Source organism: Pinus tabuliformis, chromosome 1_1 (genome assembly GCF_031772625.1).
Source record: "Pinus tabuliformis cultivar Carrire ecotype Pingquan chromosome 1_1, CPIR1, whole genome shotgun sequence".
NCBI classification, from domain to species: Eukaryota; Viridiplantae; Streptophyta; class Pinopsida; order Pinales; family Pinaceae; genus Pinus; species Pinus tabuliformis.
Genome location: NC_142297.1, coordinates 127058901 through 127077831, shown reverse-complemented (window position 1 = coordinate 127077831; position 18931 = coordinate 127058901). Strand labels below are relative to the sequence as shown.

The 18931-nt window shown below is 42.0% G+C and overlaps 1 protein-coding gene across 3 annotated transcripts in view; it reads left to right on the top strand.

Annotated features, from left to right (window-relative positions):
* The window catches only part of LOC149211970 (putative triglyceride lipase), a 532620-nt gene that overhangs the window by 280055 nt on the left and 233634 nt on the right, over positions 1-18931 (top strand). For all 3 annotated transcript variants that reach the window (XM_089391636.1, XM_089391634.1, XM_089391635.1), the window contains exons 11-12: positions 12788-12833; positions 13011-13090. In XM_089391636.1, coding sequence (XP_089247762.1) covers positions 12788-12833; positions 13011-13090 — 126 coding nt within the window. The remainder of the gene's footprint in view (positions 1-12787; positions 12834-13010; positions 13091-18931) is intronic.

Here is an 18931-nt window from a genome sequence, read left to right as displayed (position 1 = left end):
ACCGGTATCCTCACCAAGTGGTCGACCCTGCATCCAGTTAGCAAGTCATTGTTCGATCAATCTTCACACAACGTCGTTGTTCTTTGTAACACTGTCCGCAAATCCATTTCGACAGAATTCCCGTCCGTCGACGTTATTGAACGTTGTTGTCTATTATGCAGGCAACTAGACACCCTTCCTACAAACTCCGACCGGTTCACTAGCATCGTTTCTTGTCTCGACCGGTATTCCTTTGCGACTACAACTACCCGCTGACTAGGTCCATCCGACACTCCCCTACCTCTACGTCCCATGACATCCACTTCTGCCGCTGTCCAAACTTGTTTTGCTTCGTCAAACCCTACACTTTGTCGTTTCTGCCTTCGGTCAACCGCCTTGTTCCCAATAAACAACGAGACAACCATCACAACTTTACGTAGAAGTGTATTGAAGTCACATAGTTTAACTATATCATATAGTTAAAATATAACTAAATATAAGTTATTAATTAAATTAAATTAATTGATTAACAAAATAATTATTATTATTCAGATAAAAAAAAATAAAAATTCCAAGGGAATATTACTGACGAGCCATATATGCCGAGATGATTGACGAATTATACGTATCGAGATGACGAACACAAGGTGATGAAAATTGTAAGCATTAAAGTTTTGAGGACAAAGCTTTTGAAGGAAGGAGCAATGTTATGAATATAATTTATATAAAATAGAATAAATATAGATAAAAGAATAACAAATCATAATTATAGTTAATTGATGATTAGTTAAAGAAGAGGCATGTCTTAATGGACATGGCCATTCATGAAAGGGCACCTGCCTAGGTATATAAGCAGATCCTCATTGTAACATTCAAATATCTCTTGTATATTTTCATATATATTAATAAAATATTATTTATAAATACCTTTGTGTTTTTTTATATTAAAAGCACAAACACTCTTAAGTTTTGTTGCTTCACTCGACATGACAAAAGTCGAGTGATGTGGAAACATTGAAATTGTATATACATATACATGTGATGCTCAAATTGGTAGAAACCAAGGGATATGACGCGCCTACTATAGCATAGTTTGGTATCACGTAGATATATATGGTGCAACTCCGTTACAAGTTAAGCGGCTCAAATGAATAATGTTACAAGCTCTAACGTATAGAGCAATCATAGTTGAATCGAAGAAAAGAACCTGAAGTTTCAGGTTTGAACCACAAAAATTGATAGGTTAAAAAGTTATTTTTATTTTTTCCAATTTGGTTCATTTTGTCAAATGAATAGCAAACTTGCAGTATACAATTTGTAGCACTATTGCCGAAAAGTGGCATTTGTAGAGGCGCACCCTAAAATGGAAAATTTGTAGAACACTTAATTTATTATATGGTTATGAATGGTTTTGAGGGTTTCTATGTTGGAATTTCTAAGTCTGACACGTTAGAAACCCTCCATGAACTTTTTGATTTATTCCTTCCTGCTTGTTTTGATTAATTAACAAGTTATTTACCATGTAAATACTGAAAATAAACACAAGTACATGCTCAACACATTACAGATCATCAACTGAAGGAAACAAAAACAAGCACACAAATGACATCGTTATTTTTGGACTAATGTCCCCAGAGAAACCCAATGCGGGAAAACCGATGCAGCTATCTGAGGGTTTGATTTATTAAGCAGTTTCAGAATACAATCTAGGTGCCAAATCCGGCTCACCCAACAGAGAAAAATCTCGGTAGTAGTACCTCTCCTTTGGAGATAGATGCTCCGGCTAAAACCCTGGATAAACACTCCGGCAGCTCCTAAGCTCCAATCTGCCCCACGAACAACTCCAACGTCAGCCTCTAGGGACTGTGTCAGCCTCTTCTGCCCTCAGCGTCGGCTTTCCTGATAGTTTCGGCTGTTCCTGGCAGTTTTGGCTTTCGCCCTCTGTGTCACCTTTCCCGACAGTTCTGACAGTTCCTAGTAGTTTCGACTGTTCTCGGCAGTTCCTGTTGATTTGGGGTAGCATCGGATGTGCTCTAACCATGAAATTTGGTGCAGAGGTTGGGGCACATGGGATCTCCAATACCCAGAAAGGGTTTGGGCAGATTCTAAACAGTTCAGGAGATATTAAAATAATTAATATATTTAATGGAGTCCCTAAGTCTAAACTTAGGGAAAATAAAATATTAATGTCTATTAATATGAAACTGTGTTAGAATGGTCCAAAAGACATGGATCAGGCCGGATCTAATCTTAGCCGTTGATTAGGGACTTAATCTCGATTGTCGATATGTGAACAGGAAAAGTATAAGAGGAGGCTTGAGGGTCACTTGGAGAACACACTAGAGTGATCAGTCATTCTATTCTCTAGAGCGGGGTTCGCTAAGAGAGATAGATTTAGTGATCGGGAGTTCAGCTGAGGGGCATTGAGTACAGAGTGACAGAGAGGCAGAGATCATGTTGGGAGAGTAGTGCAGTAGCCAGGGAGAGTGACGCGGAGCTAGCCAGGGCTCACGCAGGGCCACATAGAGGCAGCTGGGAGCTGTGCAGAGCCTCAAAGAGGCCAGCGTTGTTGACGTAGAAGGCCAGGGGGCTGACGCAGAGCCTCCTAAGGCTGACGCAAACCCATCCGGGGTGATGCAGGACCAGCGCTGGGCAGAGATGGGCTGACGCAGTCCAGAGAAGTCTGACACTGGGGTTTCTGGGGCAGATTGGTGTTGAGGAGCTGTCGGAAGGATTATCCGGGGTTTCAGCCAGGAGATTTGTCTCAAACTGAGAGGTATTATTGCCAAGGAAATTCTCTGTTGGGTAGGCCAGTTTCGGCACCCAGATTGTACTCTAATATTGCTTAATAAGAAACCCTCAGATAGCTGCGCCGAATTTCCCACATTGGGTTTTTTCGTGGACATTGGTCAAAAAATAATGGTGTCATATGGTGTGATTGTTTCTGTTTCTTTCAGTTGTTGATCTGTAATATGTTGAGCATGTACTAGTGTTTATTTTCAATATTTACATTGTAAATAACTTGTTAAGTAACAGAACAAGTAGGTAGGAATAAATAAGATAAAGTGCATGGAGGGTTTCTAACTAAGTAGACTTAAAAAATTCAACATGCTATCAGAGCGTGATTGCAGATCACAGGAGGACTAAGGACATCAGCTGAGTGGAGCAATAGCAGCAGAAACAGTTGTCCTGAGGTGACAGAATTTGTTTCTAGCAGAGCAGCAACAAGGGAAGGGTGATGCGGTGCCTGCGTCATCAAGGGTGAGGCGAGAATAGGCAGCGCAGAGGCTAAGGAAGGCAGAGGGAGCCTCACGCAGAAGCTGGGAGGGCTGACGTAGTTGGCTGAGGAGGCCGGGTTGCTTGTGCCGGGATTGCACAGAGCCTAGGAGCTCTCAGCTTCAGGTTGCTAGGGTTTAGAAGGTTGTGGGAATATTGCAGAGTGGAGCTAGTGAGGTACTGTAGTCAGAACAGTACTTGAAAGAGCAAGGCCAAGAGGAGGGAGTTGCTACTGAGGGTTTCTAGCCGAGGAACCCGGATTAGTGGTGCGGTTGCACAAGACGATTAGAGTAGGGGCATGTTGATAGCAGCAGGAGGATATCCAGGAGGGAAATCGGGACTCAGAGGGAGTCCAGAAGAGAACTGCCAGACGGGAAGTAGAGACTTGGAGGAGTCGAACAGAGAACTTCCAGGAGGGAAGTAGAAGAGCATCATGGCACTACACGGAGTAAGAGACTAGGATAGACTGGATGGAGCATCGAACTTCACAGTTTGGAAGGCCAAAATCTTATCCGTACTTGACATAAATCATGTCAAGAACTTCGCCTTGAAGGTTATAGGTATCCAAGTTGACCCCAATGATAACGACAAGTACGAGGAGGCAATGGCAAGGGCCAAGAGCATCATCCTTGACGGGGTCAAGGACCATGTAGTACCACACATTGCTGAGAAAGAAATAGCATATGAGATGTGGGAGGCCCTCAAGAAATTGTACCAGCATTTTTCTGTGCAGAGAAGAATGCTACATGAAAATCAGTTGAGGTCGTATCAGATGAAGAAGGGAGAACCGATTGACACCTTCCTCGGAGGATTGGATGAGATCCAAGATTAGTTGACTGCTATAGAAGCCACGCTAGATGAAGAGTTGATGGTGAGGACAACCCTGAATGCTGTCTCAGAAATGTGGGAGGTATTTGTCCAGAGTATACTGGGCAAAGGGACTCTCCCACCTTGGGATGAGCTGTGGGTGGTTCTTCGCCAGGAAGAGATCAGAGGGCAGTCAAAGACTGGTAGTAGTAGCAAAGAGATCAAAGTCATGTAGGAGGAGGAAGATGTTGCCCTAGCATTTGAGGGAAAGCAGTAAAAGCGAAAGAAGAAGGATCTTTCCAAGATCAAGTGCTTCCACTATGGGGAGCTGTGTCATTATGCGACCCAGTGTTTAAGGAAGAAGAGTAAGGGAGAGTCTTCCGAGACTAAGGCAGCGCTAGCAAGGGTAGAGAAGGAAGTGTTGACAGACGATGACTGTGCCATGATTGCACATGCTCCACTTGAGCGGAAGTGGGGAGACATCGAGCTGTAGTCAGGCGGACTATAGGCGATGAGGGGCAGGATACTCCAGGTACCCAACCTCTTGGATTAGACCTTGCTGCGGGAGCCCCAAAGAGGAATAACAGGACTGGCTGAGTCGAGTAGAGATGGATGCAGATGGAGCGGCAGAGAGAGCTATAGTGCAAGAGCCTCGAGACAGCGCGAGGCTAACAGGCTGCAGCAGTGCGAGAGGCACAGTAGTGTTGCACCAGTGCAGGATGGCACTGAGAGGTGTGCAATGGTGCGAGATGCAGGGAGTTGTTGCAGCAGGGCAGAGGTCAGAGAGGGAGCACTTGTCAGCGGCAGAGGGGGTTTCAGCATCAGGAGGGTGTCTTTAGCCCAATAGAGAGGTCAGAGTTGGTAGATCAGTTACTTACTTCTTAGTAACTGAGTTGCAGTGCAACAAGAGGTAGCACGATGCAACATGATGAGAGGAGGTGCAGTGCGGATGCAGGGCTGGGAGAAAGGACTAGCATCAGCACGGATGCAGAGGGAGCTGTCGTACAAATGCAGCAGTGGCAGTGGCAAAACCATGGGCAACAATACAGGATACAATAGTGCAGAGGATGGTGAGTAGTAGGCCTAGCATTAGCACAGGGAACGATGCTGGATGATTAGAGTAATGCTCAGTGAGGAGTATTGCTAGAGCATAGTCCTCGCTAGGCGGGAGTGTTGATTTGGGGTAGCATCGGATGTGCTCTAGCCACGAAATTTGGTGGAGAGGTTGGGGCACATGAGATCTCCAATACCCAGAAAGGGTTTGGGCAGATTCTAAATAGTTCGGGAGATATTAAAATAATTAATATTTTTAATGGAGTCCCTAGGGAAAATAAAATATTAATGTCTACTGATATGAAATTGTGTTAGAATGGTCCAAAAGACATGGGTCAAGCCAGATCTAATCTTAGCCATTGATTAGGGACTTAATCTTGGCTGTTGATATGTCAACATGAAAAGTATAAGAGGAGGGTTGAGGGTCACTTGGAGAACACACCCGAGTGATTAGTCATTCTATTCTTTAGAGCGGGGTTTGCTAAGAGAGATAGAATTAGTGATCGGGAGTTGCAGTTGAGGGGCATGGAGTACAGAAAGATAGAGAGGCAGAGATAGTGCTGGGAGAGCAACGCAGTAGCCGGCGAGAGTGATAGAGAGCCAGCCAAGGCTCACGCAGGGCCACAGAGAGGCAGCCGGGAGCTGCGCAGAGCCTCAGAGAGGCCAGCGTTGCTGACGCAGAGGGCTAGAAGGTTGATGCAGGGCATCCTAAGGCTGACGCAGACTCATCTGGGGTGACATTGGTCAAAAATAATGGTGTCATATGGTGTGCTTGTTTCTGTTTCTTTTAGTTGTTGATTTGTAATATGTTGAGCATGCACTACTGTTTATTTTCAGTATTTACATTGTAAATAACTTGTTAAGTAACGAAACAAGTAGGTAGGAATAAATAAGATAAATTACATGGAGGGTTTCTAACTAAGTAGACTTAGAAAATTCAACAGTTTTGGCAGTTCCCAGCAGTTCCGGTTGTTCCTGACAGTTTCGACTTTTGCCTTTTGCGTCAGCTTTCCCGACAGTTCCGTTAGTTCCAGGCAGTTCCGGCTTCTGCCCTTTGTGTCAACTTTCCCAGCTGCTGCGCTGATACTCCCAGCACTATCTCTGCCTCTCTGCTTCTGTATTCACTGCCCCTCAGCTGCAACTTCAGATCACTCTGTCAACTTTCTCAGTGAACCCAGCCCCAGAAAGTTGAAATCTTGATCTCTTGGTGTATTCTCCAAGTGACCATCAAGCCTCCTCTTATACTTTTCTTGTTGACAGATCAACGGCCGAGATTAAGTCCCTAATCAACGACTAAGATTAGATCTGGCTTGATCCATGACTTTTGGACCATTCTAACACAGTTTTATATTAATTCACATTAATATTTTAATTTCCCTAAGTTTAGACTTAGGGACTCCATTAAAAATATTAATTATTTTAATATCTCCCAAACTGTTTAGAATCTGCCCAAACCCTTTTTGGGTATTGGATATCTCATGTGCCTTAGCCTCTCCACCAAATTTTGTGGCTAGAGCACATCTGATGCTACCCCAAATCAACACTCCCTCTTAGCGAGGACTGTGCTCTAGCAATACTCCTCACTGAGTATTACTCTGATCATCCGGCATCGGTCCCTAATGCTAGGCCTGCTGCCCATCATCTGTACTGCTGCATCCCGTACTGCCAACCATGGCTCTGACATGACCACTGCTGCATCTGTACAACAACTCCCTCTGCATTCGTGCTGCTGCCCGTGGCCCTGCCACTACCACTGCTGCGTCTGCATTGCATCCCCTCTCATCATGCTGCATCGTGCTGCCCATAGCACCACCACTGCTAACTGCTGCACTACAACTCAGTTACTGAGAAGTAAGTAACTGATCTCCCAACTCTGACATCTCTGTTAGGCTAGAGACAATACCGATGTTGAAGCTCTCTCTGTCGCTGACAAGTACTCCCTCTCTGACCTCTGCGCTGCTGCAACAACTCCTTGCATCTTGCACCGTTGCACACCTTTCTGTGCCATCCTGCACTGGTGCAACACTCCTGTGCCTCTCGCATTATTGCAGCTTACTAGCCTCGTGCTATCCCGGGAATCCTGCACTATAGCAGTCTCTCCCGCTCCATCCTCATCTGTCTCTACTGACATCCACCAATCTTGCTACTCCTCTTCGGGGCTCCCGTAGCCAGGTATAATCCAAGAGGTTGGGTACCTCGAGGATCTTGCCCCTCGTCTTCTGTAGGCCTCCTGACTATAGCTCGACGTCTCCCCACTTTCGCTCAAGTGGTGTGTGTGCACTTATGGCACACACATCGTCTGTCTCCACTTCCTTCTCTGCCATTGCTGGCACTGCCTTGGTCTTGAAAGCCTCTTCCTTTCTCCTTTTCCTTGGACACTGGGTCGCATAATGACCCAGCTCCCCACAGTGGAAGCATTTGACCTTGGAGAGGTCCTTCTTCTTCCACTTTTCTTGCTTACCCTCAGATGCTAGGGCAACATCTACCTCCTCCTCCTCCTTGATTATGATCCGCTTGCTGCTGCTTGCCGTCTTGGTCACCCTCCTGATGTCTTCTTGGCGAAGAGTCGCCCACATTTCCTCCCATTCTGGAAGGGTCGCCCTGCCCAGTATTGTTTGGACAAACACCTCCTAGTCTTTTGAGACTGCATTCAGGGCTGTTCTCACCATCAACTTTGGATTTGGTGTGGCGCCTATCGAAGTTAGTTGATCTCCAATCTCCTTCAATTGATCGAGGAAGGTGTTGATCTGTTCTCCCTTCTGCATCTGGTATGACCGCAGCTGATTTTCTAGGAGCATCTTCCTCTGCATGGAAGATTGCTGAGACAACTTGGTCAGGGCCTCCCACATCTCTCGTGCCGTATTCTTCTCGGCAATATGTGGTACTATATGATCCTTGACCCCGTCAAGAATGATACTCTTGGCCCTCGCCATTGCTTCCTCATACCTGTCATTGTTAGCTGGGTCAACTAGGATCGCTATCATCTTCAAGGCGAAGTGCTTGACACGATTTTTGTCAAGTACGGATAAGATTCTGGCCTTCCAGACTACGAAGTTTGAGGCTCCGTCCAGTCTATCTTGGTCTCTTACTCCGTGTAGTGCCATTTCGCTGCTCTTCTACTTCCCTCCTGGAAGTTCTCGATGTGACTCCCTCTGAGCCTCGATTCCCCTCCTCGAAATCCTTCTGTCGATGTCGAGATGCCCCCTACTCCGATTGTCTGTGCAACCGCACCACTAATCTGGATTTCTTGACTAAAAACCCTCGGTAGCAACTCCCTCCTCCTTGGCCTTGCCCTGTTAGGTATTGTTCTGTAATATCCCTTATTAGGGATATCCCTCAAACACAAGCAAACTCCAACCAGAGATGGACTGGGAGGGCGTTTACCAGATATGTCGCCTCTGAAAAGAGGACAAGATCTGGAGGCTACCTGGCCCTTTCCAGACTCTGTCTAAGAGTATAGGAGAAAAACACACAAGTGGTATAGTAGTCGAGGAGCTCAAAGAGATAAAAATAACAGTAGTGCAATATACAATAATGTTTACATGGAATATAAGTAGATACTCGAGAAATGCAGAGATAAATGCTAAGCCATTTTATTATACTGAGTAATGGAAAGAGTACAAGAGGTGATCAGAAAGATAACACCACGACTTGCACAAGGCAAGTGAAGAAATACACTCAGAATGGTAAGGAAATGGCCTCTCTCTGAACTGCGTCCAAGTTGCTGGAGAACTGCTGTGCTGCTGCTACTGTTGGAATCAAGTGAGGATTTGGGGTTGTTCCCCTCAGAAAATGCCGAAATTTTGGAATCAGCCTCTACTCAATAAATCCAGAAAATCCCAGAAAGCTTTCCTAAAATCACTGACCCCTGAAAATCACCCCCTTGAGGATCTACGCTATCCCTCAAGGCTCTACGTTGCTCCTGAAGAGAACCCTCCAAAACTCTACCCGAAACTCTGCCAAAATCCTCCAATATGCAAGGGTTGATCCCTTGCTCAATCTCCAAGCTCAAATCCTCCACAAAAACCCAATCCGAAGCTCCTACAAAAGAGACTGCATCCTTCCCTCTCAAGACTGTGCAGTCATCAAAATGCTCAGTTCCTCCTCAACTCCAAAAATCGCTCCTCCTGCAAAATACTGTTGAAACTACCTTGCCCGAGCAGGCACTCGAAGTCCCCCGGGGCTAAGGGTGAGATCTCCGAATGGAGACACTCGATGCACTAAACAGTCCTGCAGAAAGGCTAAACAACCAGCGTGCTCTAAGTCGAAGTGACTAGCTCAAATGCAACATAATTGAATGCCAAAATGAGGAGGCTCCTCTCTCCTTTATAGCGTTGGCCTCTCTCAAAACCCTAAGGCCCACCTCCTCCAACGTAGCCTCTCTCTTGCCACGTGCTCCTTCTCCATCTGCACAGTCCCTCCAAGTGTCTACTTGGGCCCCCTTCTCTATGTGGTCTTTTGGCCCCCTTGGCTCCCCTTTTAAGTTACAACGGAGTGACTTTATTCAAAAAGTGAGTTATGTCCCCCCTTTCCTCACCTTTTTATTTATAAATAACTATAGAAGGCAAAATTGAGCAAAATCGAATATTCCAATTTGCCATGGTTAATTGGGAATATTACATGTTCTGACAACAATACCCCACTAGCTCCACTCTGCAACTTATCCACAACCTCCTAAACCCCAGCAACCTGAAGGTGAGAGCTCCTAGGCTCTGTGCAATCCCAACACCGACAAACTAGCTCCTTACGCCAACTGCGTTAGCCCTCCTGGCCTCTGTGTGGCTCTGCGTGAGCCTGTCTTTGCCTCCCTCAACCTTTGCGCAGCCTCTTCTTGGCCCAAACTTGATGACACAGGCACTGCATCACCCCTTCCTTGCTGTTTTGATCCTAGGAACAACTTCTGTCACTCGGGACAACTGTTTTCTGTTGCTGCTGCTCTGCTCTGCTGATGTCCTTAGTTCTCCTATGATCTGCAACCACCCTCTAATACCATGTTAGAATTTCTAAGTTTGACACCTTAGAAACCCTCCATGTACTTTATGATTTATTCCTTCCTACTTGTTCTGATTATTTTAAAAAGTTATTTACCATGTAAATATTGAAAATAAACACAATACATGCTCAACACAGTACAGATCATCAACTGAAGGAAACAAAAACAAGCACACAAATGACACCGTTATTTTTGGACTAATGTCCCCGGAAAAACCCATTGCGGGAAAACCGATGCAACTATCTAAGGGTTTGATTTATTAAGCAGTTTTAGAATATAATTTGGGTTCCAAATCCGGCTCACCCAATAGAGAAAAATCTCGGCAGTAGTACCTCTCCTTTGGAGACAGATGCTCTGGCTGAAACCCCGGGTAAACATTCCGATAGCTCCTCAGCTCCAATCTGCCCCACAAAGAACCCCAGCGTTAGCCTCTAGGGATTGTGTCAGCCTCTTCTGCCCTCTGCGTCAGCTTCTCGGCGGTTCCGGCAGTTCTGGCTGTTCCTGGCAGTTCTGGCATTTGCCCTTTGCGTTAGTGTTCCCTGCAGTTCCGTCAGTTCCCGACAGTTCCAGCTTTTCTTGGCAGTTCCAGCTTTTGCCCTTTGCATCATCTTTCTCGACAGTTCTGGCAGTTCCCGACAGTTCTAGTGTCTGCCTTTTGCGTCAGTTTTCTCGGCAGTTTCGGCTTCTGCCCTCTATGTCAGCTTTCCTGGCTGCTGTGTTGATCCTCCCGACACTATCTCTGCCTCTTTGCTTCTGTATTCACTGCCCCTTAGCTGCAACTCCAGATCACTCTCTCAACTTTCTCAGCAAACCTAGCCCCAGAAAGTTGAAATCTTGATCTCTTGGTGTGTTCTCCAAGTGACCCTCAAGCCTCCTCTTATACTTTTCTAGTTGACAGATCAACGGCTGAGATTAAGTCCCTAATCAACGGCTAAGATTAGATCTAGTTTGATCCATGACTTTTGGACCATTCTAACACAGTTTTATATTAATTCACGTTAATATTTTAATTTCCCTAAGTTTAGACCTAGGGACTCCATTAAAAATATTAATTATTTTAATATCTCCCAAACTATTTAGAATTTGCCCACACTCTTTCTGGGTATTGGAGATCTCATGTGCCTTAGCATCTCCACCAAATTGCATGGCTAGAGCACATCCGATGCTACCTCAAATCAACATTCTAGACTCTCTTTTAGTCCAAATTTAATTTTGGAAGAAGTGTCATGATCAGGGATTCGTAGTGAGTAGGTTGCAATGGTTTTGAATATATGGTGACAACAAGATTTTGTGACCAAATTGATGAACTAGTGTATGGACAGTAGTATGAGAATCAATGACAGTATTTTCTGGTTTTAGTGATTGTGATTGCAATAGAGGCAATGTGTAGGATTGGTTGTGATAGTGGCAATATTTGCATGTTAACAATGTTATGACAATGTACCAGTAAGTGATTGTTGAACAAAAGCAGAGGCAGTGCAGTGATAGTGTGTGGGGTTGACAACAGTGATATGGAGACTATTAACAACAATGGTTGGACAATGATCAAAGCAGTGGTTATGAAGTGTAGTGACTGAGCAAGGTGATCAGTGTGATCTATCATATTCATTTATCTTTCATTCTTAAGGGTGGTGCAGGGCGGAGATTGAAGTCTCCTTCAAGTTGGTACCTGAGAAGTTAAATTAGAACAGTGCAGGGTGGCAAGGTGGTGCTAGGGTAGGTTGGTGCCGATGCAACAAGTTGGTGTTTGCAGGTTGTTGGTGCATCCTTTTAGTTGGAGCTGATAAAACTAGGGGTTTGGTGCTTCTTTCGAGTTGGTGCTTCCTGTTGATGTAATCTTTAAGACACATTAAAAAACATTCTGTTGTTTTTTCCATTTGGGTTTCCACGTAATAATCTCGTGTACTGTATGCATTGTTGAATGGTGTTTTTAATTGTTAATATTTACATGATATGATTAAAATGGTAAAAAATGCCCAATACTCATTCATCCCCCCCTCTTAGTATTGGTGAATATTCCAACAATATAGGTATTTGTTGTAGCATGGTTATCTTTTTTGACACTAGAGAGGCCAGCTAGAGCCTCTTTGTTGATATATTTTTGGTTCAGAGATGTATTACACAAAATGCTATTTTCATTATATGCACTCTTAGTTCCTATATAAATGAGAACTTTTGCATATTTGTGTATAAATGGTGGATCACTATGAATGCACATGGATATATATGTTTTTCTTTAAAATTTGAATATTATATGTTTTTTCTTTAAAATTTGAATATTTTATGTATTTTTTGGTCGACTGGTTTTTTGTTCTGTTTTTTATACTGGTTCTGGTCCAATTTGGACTGGTTCCCGGTTAAGGGGGTCTACTAGTCCATTGACCCATTCAATGGTTCAGTTCTGATAACACAGGTTTTCAGTTTTATTTTTGACTTAGATTTACTTTATTACATAAATTTGACAATAATCAATACATTCTAACATTTAGAAACTTATTTTTTAGTGCTTCTAGATCCTATCAAGTTTAAACACAAAGATGGACTAAACCATTTTTGGTGAGGGATTTCTATAAAAATTAAACTGCTTATGGATTTTTAAATGTATCAACTAATGCTCTGTACGGAGTAAAATACCTTCAATTGTTATGAAGTGTTTGATGTGATAATATTGTTCAACAGATTGAATCCTGAGCGCATGGGTGGAGATTTCAAGGAAGAAGTTCAGGTAAAGAAGCTTTTAAGGACTAACTTGCTAAACTATCCTTCCAGATAAAGTTATGGATTGGATGTTTGTATGAATATCATATTACTTGCAAGCTACCATGGTTTTTCTTGAACCCTGTTGCAGTTGTAGTTACAGTTAGTATTTGGTGAAAAGTAGTTTATGTTGGCCTCTTTTCAGGTACATAGTGGATTTTTGAATGCATATGATTCAGTCAGAAGCCGACTCCTTTCATTCATCAAAACTTCAATTTCCTTCAAGTAAGATTGCTATTTTCTTCCTTTCTCTAGTTCTTACACCCTTACATAGTTCTTAATTTTATAGAAGTAGTTTGGGACGTTGATTTTGTTGTATGATTTAAGCCTTAACATTGAACCGTTTTTCAGCAATGTTCCCTTAGAACTTGTGATTTTACCGACTGTCAATTAAAACTATTCCTTTTATTTTGTTTGTTTATTATTCCTTATGGGTCATTCGTTTTTAAGGATATTCAAATAATGATAACTTCCAAACTTCTCTTTGAGTCAAGAAGCATTGAATTTGGTCCATTGAGTTTTGGTCTAGCTGGAAGTGCACTTGTAGTTATGATTACCAAGGTTCTAAACCTTAGGAGCTCACCCCATGTGATAACACCACAGTTATCCAATTAATGTGGTCGAGGCCATGTGCAAGTCCTTGGCTGTTTTGATGGAATATGTCAGCTTCGATTACGATACTTACCCAAATGTAGTCTTTGTGTATCAAGTAAGCCTTGCATGGAGTTTCATATGCTCTGTAGCCAATTGAAATGGGATTAATTCCCGAGAAAAGAAAAAGAAAATAAATAAATTAATGAGTTGGTGATTCATAATATAAAGGCATGCACTATGTTACCCCCTTTAATGCATATCTTATTTTACGATTTTCACAAGCTTTCATTTCTCACCACGTACAACAGGAGATTTTTGGTGCTAGTTAATTGTTTCAGGGAGAGGTTTGGTGGTGGTTTATATTTTCCTAGTTTGCCTGAGCACTATTCATCACCCAGTGGAAAAACAAAGGTGTAGAACTGTTGTTGTGTTGTTGGAGCTTTTTTCAAAGTTATATTTCACTAGGAAGATTCATTTGGGCACACACTAGATACATATTTAGAATTGTGTTTCCCCTCTGAGGACGTTGGGTAATAGTGACGCATTATTCAATCCATTTTCACATATGTTGAAGCATATTTCACTATTTGAGTTATTTTATGTGAAAGGACACATTGTTTAAGGCGTTTTCTACATATTTGGAGGCAATCCCTTTGCATGGGGAAATGCCATGTAATGCCTGGAAATTTGAAATGATTCTCACTCAATTCAAACTCAAGTGATCATAAATAGTTATAATGTTCAAAAATCATATCATAGGCCACATATCACGCTTACAAGGAGTCATATATATCCATTCATTCACCATCTGAGCAAGTAAAACAATCATAAATTGTCAATTTGCAGAAAAGTTATCTCATGTTTTTCATGATGCTGTCACAAGTCAGGAATAAAATGAACCATTTAACAGTGTGAGTGAGCAATGTATATGTATATGGAAAAGAGATTAGCCACAAATCAGTGAGTTATCTCAGAAATATAGACAGTGAAGAAAAGAGACATCACGTGCAATTGTTATTAGTATGGCATCGCAAATAAATTGACAAGATGGCTTAGAGATGGATATGTCCACGAGCAATGAACTTCATGTAATAGTACACTAAAATGCTAAAGTCGTGTTTGCTTAATAATGAATTATTGAAAAGAGATATGTTATCATTAAACATAAACATGAGGGTAGATGTGAAACATTTGTAACAGTCATGCCACTGGCGTATTACTTAACATATAATGTTTCAAAATCACATGACAATTTGATGAGTGCAAGTGATGTCACCCTGTGTGGGCACTTAATTATTTTAGCAGTTGGGAACCATTTCAAGAACCACAAAACCAGATTTAGAAAAGAGTTATTTTGGGGATAACATCTCTTTTGTGATGCCTTTTGTGTATTATAAATTATGAAAATATTTGTAAAAACCACCCGTGTAATATCAATGATGATTAATCTCAATAGTATAACGACAATAAGCATTACAAACTATTAACCATGATGACAGTAATGATACAGAGTGTTGCAATATTGAATATAGCAGTGCCAAGTTTTAGACTAACGCAATATCAACAATACTCAGAACGGCAGTATCACTTTGAGAAAATGTAACTGTACCAGCGTTCAGAAATCATTGTAACAGAGCCATGAGATACCAGATCTAAGACAAAGTTATTAAAAGAGTGTTATGTAATTAATAAAAACAGCAGTGAGAGATGTCAAATGTGATGCCAGTGGAGAATGTTTAAACTCAGAAACATAATTGGTATAGGGCTATGTTGGAGAAAACAACCCCCAACCTGATGTACCCGTACTGGCGACATTGTGCAATGCCGAAACACGGTTGAAATGCCATTAGAACCACCTATATGACATTTCCTGATTTGGAAATGCTGCACAGTATATCTGGTGATGTTTCAGTACAAATCTGCCCCCATTTCCGCTGCTTTTTTTTGCTTATGTGGGCTCACTCAAGAAATGAAGAGGGGTGTGGGGCCCTTCTATTGCCAAATTTTTTTTAATATACCACTAAAATTTATCTATAATCATTCCATTTACTAATTTTTCTCTAATCAATCCATACTCCTAGTTATGTTGACCAAACACCTTGTTCTATTTTTGTTGATGAGGGTGAGGATTACTAGGATATGTAATTGTACTTTTCTTTAGCTTGTGTTTTATTCATTTTCAACACATAGCTATGTATAAAGGCTGATTTTGGAATCTTGGATGTGTACCCTAATTTATAGAGGCTAGTTTTTGTTAATTTTTAGGGCTAGATTTTTCTTTGCTGTAGATAACTGCATTTTCAAACTTTTTCAACATTTTCATATAACATTCACCCCATAGTATCAATATCATCATTAGCAATTATGTAGAGAGAACAATAACATCAACAATGCAACGGAACAATAAAGAACAATAGAAGAAAAACATACACAATAAAGACACTAGGGCAAAACCCAACCAGATTTTTCTTAGATATTCATTAAATGTTCAGCTGAGATACAAAGTACAACTATCATGAGACATGAATCTTCCATCACCAAACACAGTGGGCCACCTAGGGCAATCCAACAACAGGCATATCATACTGTCATAGAACACAATATACATCATATACTTCACTATAGCTGTCATGGAGATTCTGCCATCACTGTGATATCGTCATCATAGAGACAAGCCATAGATCAGATTGTCAAGGTCACTGTCATCGAGAGTATTAATTATCACTGTCAACAAGGGTGTGTTATCATTGTCCTCAGGGTTGTTGATTTCCGGTAGTATCGGATGTGTTCTAGCCACGAAATTTGGTGGAGAGGTTGGGGCACATGAGGTCTCCAATACCCAGAAAGGGTTTGGGTAGATTCTAAATAGTTCAGGAGATATTAAAAAAAATAATATTTTTAATGGAGTCCCTAAGTTTAAACTTAGGGAAAATAAAATATTAATGTGGATTAATATGAAACTGTGTTAGAATGGTCCAAAAGACATGGATCACGCCAGATCTAATCTTAGCTGTTGATTAGGGACTTAATCTCGGTCGTTGATATGTCAACAGGAAAAGTATAAGAGGAGGCTTGAGGGTCACTTGGAGAAGACATCAAATGATCAGTCATTCTATTCTCTAGAGCGGAGTTTGCTAAGAGAGATAGAATCAGTGATCGGGAGAGCAGCTGAGGGGCATTGAGTACAGAGGAACAAATAAGGCAGAGATTGTGCTGGGAGAGCAGTGCAGCAGCGAAGGAGGGTGATGCAGAGCCAACAGGGCTCACGCGGGGCCACGCAAAGGCAGCCAAGTGCTGCATAGAGCACTAGAGGGGCCAGCGTAGCTGACACAAAGGCTCTCAGAGCTAACACAAGGCCTCCTGGGGCTGACGTAGGGCCAGCGTGAGATAGAGAGGGGCTGACATAGTCCAGATTGGGCAGAAGTTGGGGTTGCAGAAGCAGTTTTGTGTTGAGGAGCTGCCGGAAGGGTTTTCCGGAGTTTCAACTAGGAGATTTCTCTCAAACTGTGAGGTATAGCTGCTAAGGAAATTCTCTGTTGGGTAGGCTAGTTACGGCACCCAGATTGTACTCTGATATTGCTTAATAAGAAAACCCTCAGATAGCTGCACCAGTTTTCCCGCATTGGGTTTTTCCGGGGACATTGGTCCAAAAATAATGGTGTCATGTGGTGTGTTTGTTCTTGTTTCTTTTAGTTGCTGATCTGCAATATGTTGAGCATGCATTGGTGTTTATTTTCAGTATTTACTTTGTAAATAACTTGTTAAAGAAAAATTAACAAGTAGGTAGGAATAAATAAGGAAAAGTGCATGAAGGGTTTCCAAATTAAGTAAACTTAGAGACTTCAACAAGGGTCACTATTGTCGCTGTCATATCAAGGTCAAGGTTACTTCCATAACAAAGATCACTGCCATGACAAGGACATTATTATATCAAAGCTCATTGTCATGCCTCCAAATCGTAGTTATATGAATCACTGTCAATGTGTCCAAGTCAATATCACTGGCATAGTTATACATCATTAGGTCACTGCTATGTCAAAGTCAATGTCATATAAGGTTACTTCCAAGTTCACTGTCATCAAGTGTCATTGCCACATTGATCAAGGTTATTGCCATATAAGGTTGCTGCCATGTCGAAGTTACAGGGACAACAATGCGAGCCACAGGCGTGGTGTGATCCATAGATACAATGCAAGTTGAGATATGCAATAAGATACGAGCCTTGGAGAAACTGAGTTACAATGATCATAACAAAATTGAGCCACAAAGATCCGAGTCACAAAACAAAATGATGCCATAGAGATGTCAAAAAGAAATGCAAGCCATAAATAATGCAAGCTTGTGAGATATAGCAAGACATAAAGATAACAATGCGACCCTGATGAGATATGTCATGCGATCTGTTCATGCGAGCGACTGTAACACAGAGATGCGCGCTAACAAGAAGATGCGAGCCACAAGAGTATGCCAGAGAGAACGAGTGTGGACCATAGATATGTAGTACAAGCCACAAAGGTGCATAATCGAGCCACAAAGAATGAGTGTAGACCATAGGAGAGAGTGTGAGTCATCACATAGATTGGATGCTAGCCTCAGATGTGAGTGTGAGCCACAAAGGTGTATAATCGAGCCACAAAGAATGAGTGCAGACCGCAGGAGAGAATGCGAGTCATCAAATAGATTAGATGCGAGCCTCAAAGGTGAGTGCGAGGCACAGAGTAAGACATGCCACTATAATGTGATCCTCAAAGTCACCAAAGCAAACCGTAGATAAACATATACGAGCAACAAGGTTGACAGATGGGTTGATGGCCAAAGGTCGGATTAGACGTGGCTCTGATAGAAATGTAATGAACAAAGTTCGTATATGCAGCGAAGTAAACTTCCAAATACTTCGAAGACAAAGACATGCATTGTAAGACAGTAATTGTATATTGAATATTATATAAAGAATTGATGAGATGATATGATTACAATTGAGGGTCCTGTATATATACTTAGGCATGTACCCTTTCATGATGGCCCCTGTTTTTAGAGACATGCCTCTTCGTTACTAGCTATTTATCATTATTCATTATTGTTATTGTGTTACATTATTTGTATTATTTTCTATGAATTATATTCAGAACAAACTCTTGTCTAAAATACTGGTGTCATACAAGTGAATTTTGGGAGAATTGTTTGTTGAATGTCAAGATCTGACAAGTCACCTACAGCAGTGACAAAAATACATGATAGTGGCATAATAAGTAAATTGTAATCATTTCTCTTCATTGGCATATCATTGCATTGGTTGAGGTTGCATATCTTGTCATTTTTGGAACACTGATCATAAGCTTAAAAGTGGTATAAAAGTGGTTGACATTCATCACATTTCATTGGGAATTCAATCCTTGCACCTTTTGCATTTTGGGTAAGGGTTTTTCTTGTATGACTGGGTGCTTTTCTTATTGCTGCAATCATTACTCTCTT